This window comes from Mastigoproctus giganteus, chromosome 11, assembly GCF_048544385.1.
Source record: "Mastigoproctus giganteus isolate SK-2022 chromosome 11, ASM4854438v1, whole genome shotgun sequence".
Classification (NCBI taxonomy): domain Eukaryota; kingdom Metazoa; phylum Arthropoda; class Arachnida; order Uropygi; family Thelyphonidae; genus Mastigoproctus; species Mastigoproctus giganteus.
Window position 1 is genome coordinate 1,105,072 of NC_143585.1, and position 18,885 is coordinate 1,123,956.

At 40.3% G+C, this 18,885-nt stretch overlaps 1 protein-coding gene across 1 annotated transcript in view; it reads left to right on the forward strand.

The window, feature by feature from the left end:
* The window catches only part of LOC150077636 (uncharacterized), a 179,192-nt gene that overhangs the window by 105,597 nt on the left and 54,710 nt on the right, over positions 1–18,885 (forward strand). Inside the window, exon 6 of the mRNA XM_090385179.1 lies at positions 8,186–8,453. Coding sequence (XP_090241305.1) covers positions 8,186–8,453 — 268 coding nt within the window. The remainder of the gene's footprint in view (positions 1–8,185; positions 8,454–18,885) is intronic.

Sequence of the window (18,885 nt, forward strand, 5' to 3'; positions counted from 1 at the left end):
GGAAGTTTTATTTTAGCCAGCGAGTTATAAATTACTGGAATAAGTTGCCTTCATGGGTGGTAGAGGCCGACAGTTTGGGGAAATTCAAAGGTCATCTGGATAGTACTTTCGGGTAAGGGAAGCGCATAGGATGATAGGATTAATTTCCTTTTTATTTAATTTTTAATTTCATTTTATTATTTTTATTTATTTATTAATTATTATTATTTATTTAATTTTTGTTTTTATCATTGTTTTGTTCGGATTTTTTTTTTTTTTTTTTTTTTGGCTGGTGCAGCATAAGCCATAGGCTTTCTTGCACCATACGGCCGTTACTAATACTAATACTAATACTAATACTAATACTAATTCTTTGGATCTTCTGTGAGGCAGTATTTCCTGAGTATCCGTTGGCATCTGCTGTGATTTCAATATATACTGGTCTAGTGCTACGTTCAGGGCACACAACTTCAGACTCATATGTTGTAAGAATGGGGGATGGAGAGGGGTCATGTGGTAATAAAGATGGGGTGGTTTGGGTAGGAGCTCTCTGTTCCGTGTGAGAGTGTTCGTCCGGGGGCTGCTGCTCATGATGGTTAGTTTGAACAGCAAGATCACAAACCGATTGCTTCAGGTCCTCAAAATTTTTCCCCAACACCTCCAATGTTTTGCGTATGCATTCATTGTGTTCTCGTAGTCGCTTGTTTTCAAGTAGTAGGTCTGCGAGGATATTATGGATTGGCGACAGCTTTATACATAGAGTTGTCTCGATATTTGTGAGGAGCGAGACCAGGAGTGGACTGTGTTCGAGTGATGTTTGATTAATTATTGCGGAATTCTCTGTTGATAGGGTGTTATCCTTTTGGGAGCTACTAGATTTCTGCATGATGAGATCTGAAAGGTCATTTTGTTCTGCCAGTAATGAGTCGGGTGTCAATTCCACATGTGCATCTGGCGATCTCAATTTTTCCGTGTCTACCTCAGGTTCGGGTTGGGTCCTGTGCTCAGGTGAATCGGAAATTTGGTTAACGTCGTTAAAAGTTTCACCAGTTGTTCCGAGTGAATGCATATAATTTTCTCCCTTACAGGGGGGACACTGCCAAACTTTCCGTCGCTGCTTCCCGAGCCTCTTTAGGTCCAACGCGAGACATTCGCTTCCGTATGTCTTGAGACAGGAAGTACATTTTATAGCTACGTCCGGAACAATTCCACAAATTACACAGCTTTCATTATTTGGGTGATCTTGCTTTAAAGGCATTTTCAGATTTTACGCGCAGATAAAAGGATTACGAGTAGTGGGCTGGAAAAGAGTTTACAATTGTGTTTAGTAGTTGCCTTAACTACGTATCGTATTCCAAGTGACACGTTTACCGATCAGATACAAAATAAGTCAAAAATTACAGCTTATTTTAGTTGGCTAGACTTGTTACTGTTGGATGTAGAAATCCGCTTGTACGAGGCATGGATAATTGCTAGGAGGCAGTAAATGACTTGTGTTGCCATGGTCACTTGACCGCAAGTACAAACCCATAGCGCATTTGCCTGACCTTGACCTGTAGCCGGAAGCGATAGATATCTCTGGTCAGCCGTGAGTAGCAAAACAGCAAATTTTGCTGTATGAGAAAACTATAAATAATAAATACCTGGATGTCCAGGTCTCCACACAAAGGATATCCTCTTGTTCAGCATCAAATTAGGAATACACCAACATCAAAAAGTTGGTAATAACAAAGAGCAAAGCAAACGTAAAAGACACATAAAGACACGGGTAGAAAAGTTCAGGTGCAAGTGAGCCTCGCAGATTCAGTAGCATTTCTTAAGACTCCTTTCTGTAGAGCTTGTCCTCGCAGGACTTATCAGGAGGATGCCTAATTTGTTGTATATCTGGAAACGGTTGGCAAGAAACATGTCCCTCATGGAATTGATATTTGTAATCGTTTGCCGCAGAGGGAGGCACGGGATGTTCTCCTCTTGTCTTCTTTGGGCCAGAGATTAATGGAGATATCGATGGTGCATCATAGGCCAATGGCAAATAAAGTTCTGTTGAATCCAGTGGATGCTTAAAGCAACAACTTATGCACGTCCATGACCAGGCTGATTAGTGCAGATACATCAAAACATGTGTATATCCAGTCACACTCTACGCGCCAAAGTCTGTACTTCAAATGCTACGACCCATCTCAGACGGATTTTCGCGGGGGAATTCTGGCTGTAGAAGTGGGCCATATGGAAATTTCGGCTTTCCTCTGTACCAAGCACTACCCAGATGGCGGCAGCTCTTAGCATCGGACTTCTTCCTGCCATCATTCACCAGAGAAAATTCGCCTTTGCTGTCAAAATGATGGTTGGCACTATTTCGGAATCAGACTTCTGGGCTAAACGCGAATGGAAAACCCCGGTACCAAGCCTTCGGGCCCATCAAGTCCTTCTGGCCAACTCAAACCGGTTAAAGTTATTAGATGGGTTCTTACCAGTGCAAATGCTGCAATGCATACATTCGTTGGACGGCGTCCTCTACAGCTCGCAGTCGATAAGAAATGCAGGCAGAACTTACTCCATCGACTCGCTTCTCAGGACATTAGAACCTATTCCCGAGGAGCTGTCCATCACTGCTATGGATTCATCACTCCAGTGTTCCAACCTTTCTGCGCCTGCTCAGATGACTGTCCTTTATTCCAGCAATCAACTACCGCTGGATAAAAGCAAATTTGCGCGCATCTATTCTACAACTCTCTTTCCTCATTTTGAATTTATGTCCCCTCTGGTGATTACTCTGGTCAAAAGAAACTTGCTGACACCGCTGAAGGCCGTATAGTACAGTATTAGTAATGGCCGCATGGTGCAAGAAAGCCTATGGCTTATGCTGCACCAGCCAAAAAAAAAAAGAAAAAAAAAAAAAAAAAAAAAACCGAACAAAACAATGATAAAAAAAAATAATAATAATTAATTAAAAAAAGGAAATTAAACCTATCATCCTATGCGCTTCCCTTACCCAAAAATACTATCCAGATGACCTTTGAATTTCCCCAAACTGTCGGCCTCTACCACCCATGAAGGCAACTTATTCCAGTAATTTATAACTCGCTGGCTAAAATAAAACTTCCTGCAGTCCAATCTAAACATCTCCCCCCCCCCGTAACTTTAATTTCTGTCACCTAGTTCTACCATCATTTATAATCTTGAGGTATGCATCTCAATCAGATCGCCTCGCAGGTGCCCAGTCTCTGGACGCTGCAATTTGTAGAACTTAAGTTCTGATCGTTCCGGGAAACAACGGGTTCCTGTTATGATCGCGTCGTTCCCGTCACCAGTCTCGTTGCCCTGTTGTGTACTCGTTCCAACCGCTCTACATCCTTCCTAAAATGAGGCCTCCAGACCTGTATACAGTACTCAAGGTGTGGCCTGACCATTGCCTTATACAAGGGAATAATCACCTCCTTATCCCTGCTAGAAAAATTCCTGTGTATCATTGACAAAACACCATGAGCTACTCCTGCAAACCGTCTGCACTGCCCAGTAAACTTCACATCTGACTGCACAATTACCCCCAGGTCCTTTTCATTCTCCATTTCCCTGTGTGTAGTAGCACAGAGTTCGTACGTTTTTCTTCGGTTATTGCTACCCATATGCAGTACTTTGCGTTTGTCAATGTTAAACTCCAGTTGCCACTTCTTGGCACCTTTTCCCGACTTATCTCGATCCAGTTGGAGTAGCATATTGTCTTTACTATCGTTAACAACCCTGCCAACCATTGCATCATCTGCAAACTTGGACATTAAGCCTGATATACCTCTATGATCAAAATATATAGAAAACAACAATGGGTCCAACACGAACCCCTGGAGAACTTCACTAATAGCATCAGTTCACGAAGAGTAGTGTCCATCCATTGATTACCACCCTCTGTCTTCTCCCACTCAACCATCCTTTTATCCACTGTAGCAACTTACCCTTAATACCATTCTGCTCCAATTTGTACAATAGTCTTCCATGCGCAACAGTGTCAAAAGCTTTCCTGAAATCCAAATATATGATATCAAAATTATTTTTTCATCCAGTTCCTTCGTGATCACATCGTAGTATCCTATCAAATTGGTCAGACAAGACTTCCCTTAACAAACCCATGCTGTGTCTGGACTGTAACTGAAGTCTTGTCTATCTAGACATCCTGCAGATGATCCTGCAGTGCTTCTTTAACCAGTGCTTCTATTAATTTCCTTGGAACACAAGTTAAACTAACTGGTCTGTAATTACTCGTGTCACCCTTCGATCCCCCCCTTCTGAATTGGCGATACATTTGCAAATCTCCAATACTTGGGGACTTTCCATGAGTCCAAGGATGCTCTCATAATTACGGCTAAGGGTTTGCTTAGTTCCTTTGCCGCATCCTTTAATATAACTGGATAGATCCCATCCACCCCAGGTGCCTTTCTTGTGTTTATCTTCAACAATTTCTCCTCCACTTTGCTCTCAGTTATTAAATAAATCATTTAGCTCACTGTTAGTTTGATAAACTTCTGGCACTGCCTTCATTGAATAACTCCTCATGTGTGAATGTAGATGCAAAATACTCGTTTAGTTAGCCACGTGAGCAGGATCATCAACAGTTGAACCATCAATATCCAGTGGACCAATCAGATTCACCCCTTTTCTTCTAGAGTTTACAAAAGTAAAGAAATGTAAAGAAATCCTTGCTGTTTTTCTTAACATCCTTTGCAAAACATTTCTCGTAATCGGCCTTCGCCTGCCAAACCTCCTTTGTGACCTGATTATATCTGCCATAGGCTTCTGTGTCACCTGATATTTAATTTGGATGCCATACATTCTTCTTCTTCTTCTTCTCTGTCACGAGTCTCATTAGTTCACCTGACATCCATTTAGGCCTAAATTTTGAACAAAGTGTAAAAAGACTTCTCCCTGGAAATGACGTCCTGGAAATTTGTGATTCAGGGTTTAAATTAGTCAGGATTTTTTTTTTTTTTCTTTTAATTCTTCTCATCTTTGTTCGTGTTGTGTTATTCGTTTCCTGTAAACCTGTGGCTTGTATCCCTGAAGGGTGTTGTGTACATCAATGTGTCTTCTGTGTACAAAAAAGAGTTCTCTTCTTCAATTGGGCCCGCGATAAGCCGTGCTAGCGTGAGTGCATTTCTTTTGGTGATGAGAAATCTGGAGCGAGTTGTGCCTACAGTATTATTATTATTATTATTATTATCTGTTTATTAACTTTAGGTTCACCCCCTGAACAGCCAGTGGGCTAGGAGGGTGTACAAATATTTTAAATACAGCGTACAATTTTATACAAATTTTCGATATTTAAAATAATGAAATTGTTTAGAAAATTCTATTCATTTATTAATAGCAGTAACTTTAAAATAAAATTGATATTAAATTATTATTGTAATCACAAATACAGGTTGTCCTACAATTCATTTCATTTCTTCTCTCATTTCAATTTGCTTTGCTTTTACATTTTTGCATTGAATTATTTACATTTCTCATTTAAATAAAGTTTACATTTTATAATAATTTGGTCCAGAAGTCATCCATAATTTGGTTTCTCCAAACTGTATTGGATGTATGGAGGAGGTGTTGAATCATATTACACGGGAAGGTTCCTTTTAGGAAGTCCAGGATTGTGAGCTTCATCCTAAGTGGATGTTGCCCGCTCTGGTGGTTTCTATTGATTGCTTTGGGAAATGAAATAATATCCTCTATCGATGGGGCATCAATCTGACGGGTTAGCAGTTTAGAGAATGATTTCTTTTGAGAACAGTGAGCTTCCAGGGGGTCATGCCTAGATTGACTAGAAGAATAGATTTGCAGATGGTGCACGGGTTCCCTACCAAACGGTTCGGCCACTGCAGAATCCAACGTTCCATCTTCAGGAATCTGTTTCATTGAGAGGCAGGTGCTGAGGACCAGATTTCAGATGCAAATCTAAAAGGTATAGGAGTGAGACACCGATCAATCTATTGCCAAAGCAGATTGATGTTGTGGCAGCCTACGAGCTCCTGTCGGATAGCCCAGAATGCAGCATAGGTCCTCTTCTTCTTTGTCTTCAGGAAGTGATCTTTGAATTTTAAATCTTCATCCCATGTTAGCCCAAGGTCAGTATGCGATGATACTTTCGCAATCGTCTCGCCATTAACTACAGCTCGGATGTCATTCCTGAATTTCCTCTTCGTGATTGTCATGTGGGCTGAGTTCGCATTGTTTAGTTGGAGTCCAGTCCAGCTAACTGTAAATAATCTGTTAATTGTTGAATTTGATTGATTGGAGGTTTGATTACACTACCCAACATAATTTTTCCCTCCAGCAAATCAATGGTTGTTTTTGGTCAAGTTTTTGTATAGAATTTAAAATCAATCATAAAAATTTCGTATCACGTCTCAGTTTTAAGTTATAGAAAGATAACTGGATTCTGTTCAAAGATATCATTACCGTTTGAAATGCAATTTTTAAACTTATTAATCTTTGGTTGGTTTTGTTTATTGAGCTAAAAGTTAAGCGAGTACGTCTTTACTGTTCTTGCAATATAGTATATTTTCATTTTGATGCACTTTTCCAGACAAGTCTGCATTTTTATTAATTTTATTACACCATTCAACTGTTCAATATAGAGGGTGTTTCGAAAATGATGGTCAATAATTTAAGGGTGAAAAGTTCAAACTAAAATAAAAAGTCCCAGCGAACATCGGGCCTCAAACGAACCGATTTCGAGATAATGCACGTTTTCTGTTGAGATCCGCTACTGACTATTGGAGCACTCTGGGGGGGGGGGTAGTCTGTATTGCTGACACCTCGTACACGCTGCAATTTGTAGGGGTACAGTAATTGGCGATGTAAAATTCGCCACACACTGCTATGACTCGGTACACGCTCTTGCACAGCAAACCTTCTTGTCGAAATTCCTGGATTTTGTTCTATTCTTTCTAACGCCGGGATTCCACTTGTTGGAATCCCACTAAGTGTAATTTAGATAGTTCCTGGAGCGCCTCCACGTGGCTAGGGACGGGAGTCGGGACGCAGGTAGCTTGCTCCCTGCCTCCCGGCTGCTAAGACTCCAGGGCCGGCAAACAACAACCATCACAACACACATATATACTTACACACACACACACTTACACACACTTGCCGGCTATAAATAACCTACAGATGCTACAGCGGTATATAGGGGTAACCCTGGAGGCCGCAATCAATACAAGAATACCTTGTCCCTTGTCCCTATTCTTTCTAACGGTCTGCGCGGGTAGCACAGTGGTATCGTCACCGTCCTCCCCACACCCGGTGGAAAAGGCCCGGTTCGAATCCCGTTGTCGATGACGCGAGGAACTTTAACGGGCTTCTAAGGCCTGACGTAGCCGAGTGGTCACGAGCAAGGGTGCATAGCACGCGTTCCTTGAGTGGACCGGGGTTCGAGCCCGTGACTACTAAATACGATAAATATTTGCATTGACGATTTATTGTAAACTCTACTGACTTGGTTGTCGTGCCGGAGTATAAACAGAAAAATTATTATCGTTATTAATTTTTCATTCCGTGGCTGAGTTAGTCGGTCTCATGCGTAGATAGCAAAGTTTTTTCCCAAGAAAATTGGTTTTTTTCATCCAGCAAACAGACAAATCGAGCAGAGAATAGACGCAATTTACAGACACAAATACGGGTTGATGTATTCAATTACGGGAAACCCTTAAATAATAATATTTCTTTTTCTCCTCCCACAACTGTTTGTTGAGCAGGGGCTAGATTAGGAACTAGCCAGGTCTGAACTTCAATCCGTGTTTCTTCAGTGTGGCCAGGAGGGAGGGAGGGAGGGAGAACAAACAGAGTTACATCCACAGTTCACCAATGTTACACATAAAGCTTCAAAGTTGTTAGATTGGAGAAACGAGAATGTGGAGGTAGCAAAAGGGTGCTCCACCACCCTGTTCATCCATCTGAGCAGCCAATATTGCAGACTAAGGTAGTAAGGTTAGGTGGGAGGCAGGAGGGGATGACCGAATTTCAGAGGCATATGTTCTCCTCTTACAATGTATCTAATTTTCACTTAAAATTCGATGTACATCCTTCTAGCCCACCTGGTGGGGAGGGGTGAAATTCAGCTTCATAAACTGAAAAATAATAATAATAATTTCCTCCACCCCCCCCCCCCCCACTTCCCGTTGTTTTCTTCCTCTTTTATGGATGTCACTTTCTTTTTCCGCAGGTGCTGCAATCGACCCATCGGTGGAACTGACGGCGAGAACGCCCGCGAAGGTGAAACCCACGAGGGCGAAGAAGAAGCCGCCAAGGAAGAAGGTCGCCGAGTCCCTCCCGAAGAGGAACATGCACGCGATGGACCGATCGAAGAAGGCGCCCGACCCGTCTAGGATGCGGAGGCAGCCCAATCGCCCGCAGAGGACGCGAAAGAGTGGCGCGAGGCCTGCGACGCCGACTGTACGGGATTCGTTGTCCAACGGAATTGGGAAATCCAGGTGGGCCTTCTAAATAGTTTATCCAATATATTAGTGGCTGAGTCTTGCCAGGTCAGTGACTCTCTGGAGTCGGTAGTGACAGTGTACATGTCAGTAGAACAGGTTTCATCTCTCATAATTTTATATGCCAGGAACAATTGGATTTACTGGTTTCTTGGATGAAAGTGGTCCAGGTTCCAGTTATCGGTTGAGCAACTACTGCTCATCTCGGTTGCCCAAGCTATTCGCTGTATGATTCCTTTCAGGGAGTACTTTTTCTGAGAGAATCTCAGTTATCGTTTGACGTTAGTGTTCAACCCTAACCAGCGATTTCCTAACAGCAATCCCATTAAGCATTAATGTCAAATGCATAAACTTTTATTTTATTTTATTTATTTATGTATTTATTTATTTATTTATTTATTTATTTTTTTAAATAGGCCCTAGCCACTGAAATCCCAGGAAACTAGGTGGCAGGACCTGCCAGAGCAAATTTTGTGATACTGGATACACCCGGCTAGCCTCCACGTGGCAGGGTATGGGCAACGTCGGGCCCCACTAGGGGCCTGGCGGCCAATAAGCCGGATAAACAATGGGCACAACATATCACACTGCACAGACACGACCCACACACTTTCAAGTCTCTGGCTTGACAGTGTACTGTCCTCGATACAGCGAAACACACGCGGAGATGGGAGAAATCCCAGGTGCCGTCTGACACGAACATACCTTATACCTTATACCTTATCGTTTGACTCAACTACTGCTCATCTCAGATGCCCAATTATTCGCTGTATGATTCCTTTCGCCTCAAAGGTGGTACTTGTGCATATGTCCGTTCTGATATTCCCTGTCAGAGACTTGGCAATTTGGAATCTCCTCTCTTTGATCTTCTCTGGCTTAAAATCTCTCCACCTCATTCTGTCAAATTCCAATTCATTACAACTCCACTAATCACTTGGAGCTCTTTGGCTTCCTCTCTTTGCAACTTGGCTTTCTCCAGTCCAACTTCCCTAACAGTGAGGTAATCTTCCTTGGTGATTTTAATGTTGGCAACTCCAGCTGGCTTCCATTTTCTAGTCACACCGACCCAGCTGGTCGAGATAATTTGATAATTTATTTATCGCTATTTTGTGTTACACTTGTTGGGAGATAACAGCAAGAAGGGAGGGAGGAAGAACACATAAGCCAGAGGTTTTTTAGGGAATGTTCCCTTTGAAAAAGATAACAATAAAACCAGACCTGAAATTACACAGGAATCATTTAACAGATAAACTCATAAATAAATCGGACATGTTTCTACATTCCATTACAGAGACTTCAAAAATCAACCACATATGTCACGTGGTTAACAAGAGTACTTATAATTACATTGCGAGTACTTTTACAATAACAAGTATGAAAATAATTGCCTAAAAATCTAGACCCTAGAGTTTTACGAGCTATTTGACAGCTATTCCTTCACTTGTTTACACAATTTCCAAACTGGTATGCATTGTGGAAAGTTCAGGAGTTGAGTGGAAGGTGATTTAGATCAGGCCTCCCTGGTGATGTGTTCAGTCAGGAGCTTCTTGAACTTGTTTAGTGAAATGGCATTTTTGTTGTTTTCAGGAAGATTATTCCGGGTTTTGCGCCTCTGTATTTTATATTTTTCTGGCCTATGGCTTTTCTAAAAAGCGGAACCTTCGGGTTCGCTTCATTTCTTAAATTATATCTCATTTAAGTAAATGATATGTCTGGAATGTTGAGGCTTTTGCAATTACTAATGACCTTGCACAAATTGTTCATTTGCCTACAAGAATACCGGACAATCCTAACCATACCGACCCAACTTGTCGGCAAAGGTGGCATGGAAAGGTTACAGAGCAATAAAAAGTACTGAAGCCTATAACAGCTAAAAGACGATCTGTAACAGAGCCACAGAAAAGGTTCGACAGGCAAAGGCAGTTTATGAGAAATCACAAGCAAACAGAGCAAAGAGGGGGGATAAGGAATTCTTCACATATATAAATATGAATAAATACATATATATATATATATATAAATAAATACTGTGTGGTTTCGGGTTGTCGGGGTGTGCCCTGCCCCTCTTGGGGGTTCTGGGGCGTTTGGCTGAAACACCCTGTATAGGTCTCATATACTGCTTAAAGAAACAGATCCCCACCACATTCTTATCAATAACCAAAAACTTGACTAATGACAAAAGCTGAGAAGAATTTGTATTGATAACCCTGAATGGAATAGGCAGCAAAGATAGCAACACACCAACCTATAGGTTCATACCTCAAGTGGGCATAGAATACTGAAGAAACACCCATTGTTTGTTCCAGGACTAACAATGAGATATATGATTACAAAACACGGTCCCTTTAACAAAAATTTAAATACCCTGGGACTAGTGGAGAACCCAAGATACCCCTGCTGCGAGGACGAAACGTGGGGGCACATACTATATAACTGCACAAATTATGATAACAGGAACCAACATATTGCAATAATTGGACCCATTCCAACAGGTGATGAAAACCAATTACTGATGGACAAAGAAAAATACAAATAGTTCTTAGTCTTTGGACATGAGATTGCCAGATTAAACCAATAGAAACAGGATGACCACCCAAACTTAAGTGCAAATGAACATCCAACAAATGGAAATGATGATCCTGCAACAAATTATGATATTAGGGTCCCCTGTAAATGATTACATCTAACCATATTTATTTTTTCTGTAAATTGCGTGTGTTCTCTGCATGTTTGCTGGACGAAAAAACCCCGGTTTCTGGGGCGGGGGAGAAACCACCTTGCTATCTACGCCTCAGACCGACTAACTCAGCCACGGAGTGAAGATGATCCTGCAACAGACCATCCTGATTAGCTGCACACACTTTCTTTTTTACATATAGGACGTAATATAACTCAATTCACATAACTTTACTTGACTTAACCTAATTAATTCAAAATTAAATTAAACTTAACTTGAGAATGTTGTTGTTGTAATAGAGTTTTAGAAGCATCAGAAACTAAGGCTATACACTGTGCTGCCACTTTATTAGGTACACCCCATGCTGTGCACACAAATGGTTTGTCCCACAACGTTGCAAGTCACATGACCACAGTTCTGGATATAAATGCAGCAGAACAACCTTTCTAGTATCAGTTAAGCGTGCAAACCGTAGCAAGAATGGGGAAAAGGAGTGATCTAACGGACTGCGAACCCACTGTATTACCGACAAGAGCTACTACTCTGATTGGACGTACAAGTTCTTGAGGAAGATTAGTAAAGTGTGTGAGGAAGTATAACTCCCTGGCAGGAAATTTGAGAACCAGGGGATACAAATATAAAATCTGAGGGAGTAATAGAAGGATAGTTCCCATTAAGTTTACGTTCCAGCAGCATACTGTAGAACAGTGAAATAAATTAACTGCCAAGTGACCGAGACGTAGAGTTTAGTAAAATTTAAGTCTTAGTTGGATGGTTACTTTTTGGAGATGGTGAAAGTATGAATGATTGATGATTTTACATATTATTTTTTTGCGGCAGATGTGGAAAAAATCTGCTTCCTTCCATCACTTAGTCATTCTAATACTAATAATAATTACCATACTTTATTAGCTAAGTAGGAAAACCTGAAATGATGCTTACATCTTATTTCTCCATTATTTCCTTAAATTAGGCAGGTGGGCTGAACAGTGACAATTGTGGTTTAACTTTGCTAAATGCAAGGTACTGTACTACATATGGACAGCAGTAATACCAAAATAACATACTAGTTGGGTGGTGAAGAACGAAGGAAATCTAGGGGTAATTATACAATCTATGATTTTTTGAGCAGTGCAGACATGCTGCTAAGGCAGTTAATGTGGTTTTTTCACTGATATACAGGAATTTTGGCAGATGGTCAAAGAGGTGATTGTCCCATTGTATAAGGCAATGGTTAGGCCGCATCTTTAGGAAGGATGTAGAGTTGCTGGAATGGATGCAGGGAAGGGCAACGCCATTGATAAACGAAGGAAAGGGTAGTATTACCAAGAAAGTCTTGAGTTTTACAAACTGAAGCGTCTGGAGACTAGGCACTTGCGAGGAGACTTGACTCTAGTGTTTACGGCTTTAAATGGATTGGGTAAATTAACGCTGATAGCATCCTTACTCTTTCTCGCACAACACACATAGGAGTTATGAACATAAATTGAGAAAGGATAGCTGCAGGACAGATATTTGAAAATTTGCTTTCAGTCAGGGAGTAACTGATTATTGGAACAAAATATCGTTTGGCGTTGTGGAAGTGGATAGTTTAAATTTAAGAAAGAATTAGACATGTTATTAGGGAGGATGGACAGATGATATGGAGTGGAGTTTAGAATAAATCATCAATACAAATGTTAATCGTATTTAGCAGTCAAGGGCTTGAACTCTGGTCCACTCAATGAGTGCATGCTACTGAATTCACGCTCTTGACCACTCGGCTACGTCAGACTTCCCCACACCGGGTGGGGAAAGGCCGGGGTTTGAATCCCATCGATGACGTGAGGAATTTTTATGGGACTTTTTCACAACGTCGCTGAGTTAATTGATCTCAGGCCAGGATTTTTCGTCCAGCAAACAGGGAAATCGATCATAGAGCACATGTATTTTGCAGATAGAACATATAAAGAGCAATATGGAAATGTGGAAACAAAAAAAAAAAAAAACAGGGTACAAATCATCTGATTAAATAGTTTTATTTAATCAGTTGAATTGACCAAAAGTACAATTAGGCGGCTTAAAATGCCCTCGTGGGTAGCACAGTTGGTAGGATATCGCTGTTCTCCCCACATCGGGTGGCTACGACCTGAGTTCGAGTTCCCTCGATGACGTGAAGGATTTTTAAAATCCCTTTTCACAACGTGGCTGAGTTAGTCTTTTTTCTCCCGGAAACTGGGGTTTTTCGCCCAGCAAACAGAAAATCGACCACAGAACACAATTTAGAGACGCAATTTACATGGAGCAATATGGTTTTAGTTGCCGATGCTTCTAAAACTCCATAACAACCAACCAACCAGCAGCTTAAAATAAATAAGAAAGACTGGTCCCACCTCCTTTGGACGTCCCTTTATATCTACAACCTTCGAAGCTGCTTAAAGCATTTCCTAGTGGACTGAAAACATATGAATTGAAATATTATACCGACGAACAAGATGATAAAAAGCGTAAAATTTCATCATGGAAGATGACAACTATTGTGAAAAATTAAGTTAAAGTAAACATCAAGCTAGTATTAATAAATATTGCTTATATCACCGAAGCTACTGTTTAGAGAACAAACACATTTTTCCTCTATTCTGACCCAAAAGTGGAAGGTAAACACGTCGTAATTGCAGACTAACGGGTTGTTGGGTTACATCGTTCCCTGTAGAACAATATTTCCACTATACGACCTTAATCGTACGGCTCAGTTAAGATTATATTTTTAGACTCCTGCTAATAGCAATTTAATTTTCGAACGACATTAAAATTTAACCTACAGAAACATGCGTTGGTGGGTAGTTGACATTGCTTGATGATAGAAGCTATAAGGGGAGAAAAACTTATGACAAAGATAAATTAGGGTTGAGAATTTATCCAAAGATCAACAAATTGATGACCACTGTCGTCTTGAGTACCTTTCCGGTCCAATAGGTGATTGATAGGAACGAGTTCGAGGTATTTATTTTAATTCGTGGTTCATGCTCGTTGTCATTAACCTGTCTGGTTACTTACCTGAATATTTTTCCTACTTACCTTTTCGTAAATAGAACGAGTGGGAGAGAAGGTCATTTGACATTTACTCTCATGGCGCCAGTTTGAAGGAAACAAAATGCGTTTCTCTCATTTTTTTTCTTGGTTTTCCGGTTATGGGAATGCATGAGTGGCATAAAATGTTCAGTCACAAAACATCCAACCAGCCAATTACAAATGGTTGGGCCCATAAAATTCAGATAATAACAACGAAAACTTCAAGAAACTCCGGGCATCCACTGACAGAAAGAAGAGCACCAATTAGCTTTAATAAGCGATGATTATCGGTCTGTTCAGATATCAGTCCAATCTAATCGACCCTAGAGGTTTTGAGCTGGAGATAGAAGCGTAATGTTTTGTCAATTTGAAACCACTTCTATGTCCGTGTTCTTTCAATGACAAGACGTACTAGCTTATTAAAAAAGAAACAGCAAAAACAATCTAATAGTAAGAAACTGCAAAGACCAGAATCTTTTGCACGTAGGAGATCTGGCCTGGTTGTCTGTGTACTTACAATTTTCCCATAATCTTTAAAGTCACTTACACGTAAATTGCGAACAAATTTCTATAATTATTATAATTTCCTAATTCAATATTTGTACTGGAGTTAGAGGGCGCAATTTTCTCCTGTAATATTTTGTGTTAATATTTAATTATCACATAAATATGTATTGAAACGATAATGCTGTCCACGATGGAGAACTCTAGTCAAATTTAACAGCATATTTCGGCCCTATTTGGGCCAGATTTCTATATAAATGAATAAATATATATCTAAATATAAATATGTAGAAATAACGTCTGTATACTTACAATTTTACTTTAGTCTTTAACGTTACTAACACGCACGTAAGTTGTGAAAAAATTTCTATAATTAGTATATGGAGTTAGAGGGCGCACTTTCCTGCTCTAATATTTTGGATTAATATTTAATTTTTAAAATCTTTGTACTGGAGTTAGAGGGCGCAGTTTTCAGATGTAATATTTTGTGTTGATATTTAATTTTAAATCGTGTTTTTCATATAAATACATGTTGAAATGATATTACATCAAGAATTTGGAAAACACTAGCCAAATTTAACAGCATATTTCTGTCCTATTTAGCCCAGTTTTTTATTTTTTAAAATTTTTATAAATTAATATATATATACCTAAATATAAATATCTAGAAATAAATTGATATAAATATGCTATAACTCTTTAAGATCTTTGACACATGCAGTTCTGTTCTCTTAGAAATATCGACTGGAAAATTATTTCCTGTACTAGCAGGAAATGCAAAATAAATTAAAATAAATACATAAAATGAAATATAATAATAATAATTTAAAAAACAAACAAGCAAAATAACTCATGAACAGCAGATTAATGTTTTAACTCATTGAACGTCTTTAGGAATTCACACCTTTTATTTTTACCTATACAGAGATATACACTAATCTACTAAAAGTATCCAACACCTTCACATTTGGTTGCTAGGGTAGTAGGGTTTTAGAAGCATCAGCGACTAAGACAGTATTGCTCCGTGTATATTGTCTGTGTGTGTATTGTATATTGTAGGGCAAGTTGCAACAATGGATAAAGGGGTGGGTGAGTGGAAGACAGAGAGTGGTAATCAATGGACACTGGTCTTCATGGACTGGTGTTGTTGGTGGAGTCCCCCATGGATCGGTGTTGGGCCCGCTGTTGTTTTGTATGTTTGTCGGTGATATTGATGAAGGTATATCAGGCTTAATGTCGGATTTTGCAGATGACGGGAGGGTTGGCAGGTTTGTTAATGGCAGTGTGCTATTGCAACAGGATCTAGAAAGGTTGGGCAGATGGGCTGAGAGGTGGCGGCTGAAGTTTGGCGTTGACAAGTGCAAGGTGCTGCGTGTGGGTAGAGGTAATCCCGGAGTAACGTACCAACTGTGTGGTGCTATACTTGGAGTGTTGGAAGGTGAAAGGGACCTGGGAGTGGTTGTGCGGTCGGATATGGGATTTTCTGATCGGTGCAGACAGGCTGCCAGAGCGGGTTATGTGGTATTGTCAGTGATATACAGGAGTTTTGCTGGTAGGGAAGAGGAGGTGATTGTCCCGTTGTACAAGGCAGTGGTCGGGCTCACACCTAGAATTCTGTATACAGGTCTGGATGCCTCATTTTGGGAGGGATGTGGAGTTGTTGGAACGGGTGGGGGGTCGGCGGGATTGGTGAGGGGAAAAAAGGAGTGCTCTTACCAGGAAAGGTTTAAGTTCTGCAAATTGCAGCGTCTGGAGACTAGGCACCTGCGAGGTGATCTGATTGAGGTGGGTTAGGCCTTGAATGGGTTGAGTAGGCTCAGTTGTGATGGGATTCTTCCTCTTGCTCAGATTAGGAACCTGAGGGGCATAAATTCAAATTGAGGAAAGACATTTGTAGAATAGATGTGCGGAAATTTGCCTTTAGTCAGCGGTAGTTGATTGCTGGAACAAACTTCCATCTGTCGTTGTGGAAGTTGATAGCTTAAATAAATTCAAGGAGGAACTTCACAAATGTTTAGAGGGAATGGATGTGTGAATTTTTTTTTTTTTTTTTTTTTTTTTTTTTGGCTGATGCTACATAAGCTTGCTTTCTTGCATCACATGCCTCTACTAATGTTAATGTTAATGTTAATAAATGCCAAGAAGAGCAGGACAAACAACCAGATCGGACCTTTACGTAAGGGAAAGGGGATAGTAATAAATACGCCAATTGCCGTTGCAGATGAACTCAACAGTTATTTTGCATCGATATTTAGAAATGAAAAGCCTTTTGTGGCAATGGCAAATTGTGGGAGCGAAGTTGAAAAATATGTAATTAATGATATTGAATTTTCGCAAGATTATTTAATGAAAAAACTTTCGAGCCTACAGGCCAGTTAGGCTCCTGGAGGTGATGGAATATACCCTATAATCTTAAGGGAGGCAGCAAGTGAGTGCATTGAAACATTGAGGCTAATTATGCGAGCATCACTAGACTCTGGGGAGATTCCCTTGGATTGGAAAAGTGCAAATGTATCTCCTATATATAAGGGTGGCTCTAAAAGTGAAGTTGGAAATTATCGACCTGTCAGTCTGACTTCAGTAGTAGGGAAAATCATGGAGGCAATGATCAAGGGTGGAATTCAGGATCATTTGGATCGAATTGAAATTCTCAAGGATACTCAGCATGGTTTTGTAAAGGGAAAATCATGTTTAACAAATCTGGTTCGCTATTTCGAAAGGGTCACTCACGAGCTGGATTTAGGGAATAATTTCGACATTGTTTATTTAGATTTCAGCAAAGCTTTTGACTCAGTCCCACATGAGCGGTTGCTTTATAAGCTGGAACAGGTTGGAATCACTGGGAAAATCCTTAGATGGATAGAATGATGGCTTCAGGGCAGGAGGCAGAGGGTTGTGATAAATGGCTATTCCTCAGATTGGATTGATGTAAGAAGTGGGGTTCCCCATGGATCAGTATTAGGACCACTGTTGTTTTTAATTTTCATAAACGACATTGATGAAGGGATAGAGGGCGTGATGTCTAAATTTGCAGATGATGTTAAAATTGGTAGAGTAGTTAATGACCACTGTCAAGCTGAGCTTCTTCAGAGAGACCTAGATAGACTTCAAGAATAGTCAGAAAAATAGCAGCTGTGCTTAATCGAACAAAGTGTAAGGTATTACACCTCGGAAACAGTAATCCCAAAATAACTTATTCACTTTGTGGAGTTCAACTAAACCCAGTACTGGAGGAAAGGGACTTGGGTGTTACGATATGGTCAGACATGAAATTCTCTGAGCATTGTAAACAGGTTGCAAGGAAGGCCCATGGTGTCCTATCGATGATCTATGGAAGTTTTGCAAGTAGAGATAGAGACGTGATAATCCCATTATATAAGGCTTATGTTAGACCACACTTGGAATACTGTGTTCAAGTATGGAGACCGCACCTAAAGAAAGAAAGAAAGACATCGAGCTTCTTGAAAGGGTGCAAAGAAGGGTAACTCGCCTGGTGAGATCGGCAAAAGGGCGTCCTTATGAAGAAAGACTTCGAACATGTGGGTTGCAGAGTTTGGAAACAAGACACCTTAGAGGAGATTTGATTGAGGTGTTTAAGGCTCTGAGAGGCTTCAGTTAATGAATGAGGAGGAAATTTTCAAGATTATAAATGATGCTAGAGCTAGGGGACATAAATTCAAATTACGGGGGGAAATGTTTAGATTGGACTGCAGGAAGTTTTATTTTAGCCAGCGAGTTATAAATTACTGGAATAAGTTGCCTTCATGGGTGGTAGAGGCCGACAGTTTGGTGGAATTCAAAGGTCATCTGGATAGTACCTTCGGGTAAGGGAAGCACATAGGATGATACGTTTAATTTCCTTTTTTTTAATTAATTATTTTAGTTTTTTTATCATTGTTTTGTTCAGTTTTTTTTTTTTTTTTTTTTTGGCTGATGCAGCATCAGCCATAGGCTTTCTTGCACCATGCTGCCATTACTAATACTAATACAGCCAACACGCTTGATGTTTAATACCAACCCTTCCAAGTACACGGTTGAGGTAACTGGTACTTTAGGTACTTCAGTTCACAATTTGGTGATGGTCTCTTCTCCAATGGAGCCTTTCTCTCTGTCTCTCAAAAAATTCATGTTTGGCATTACAAGAATGCAAAATGAGATGACCTGCGAGACTTCTTTTCTTCTTTTCCTTGGTCTGAT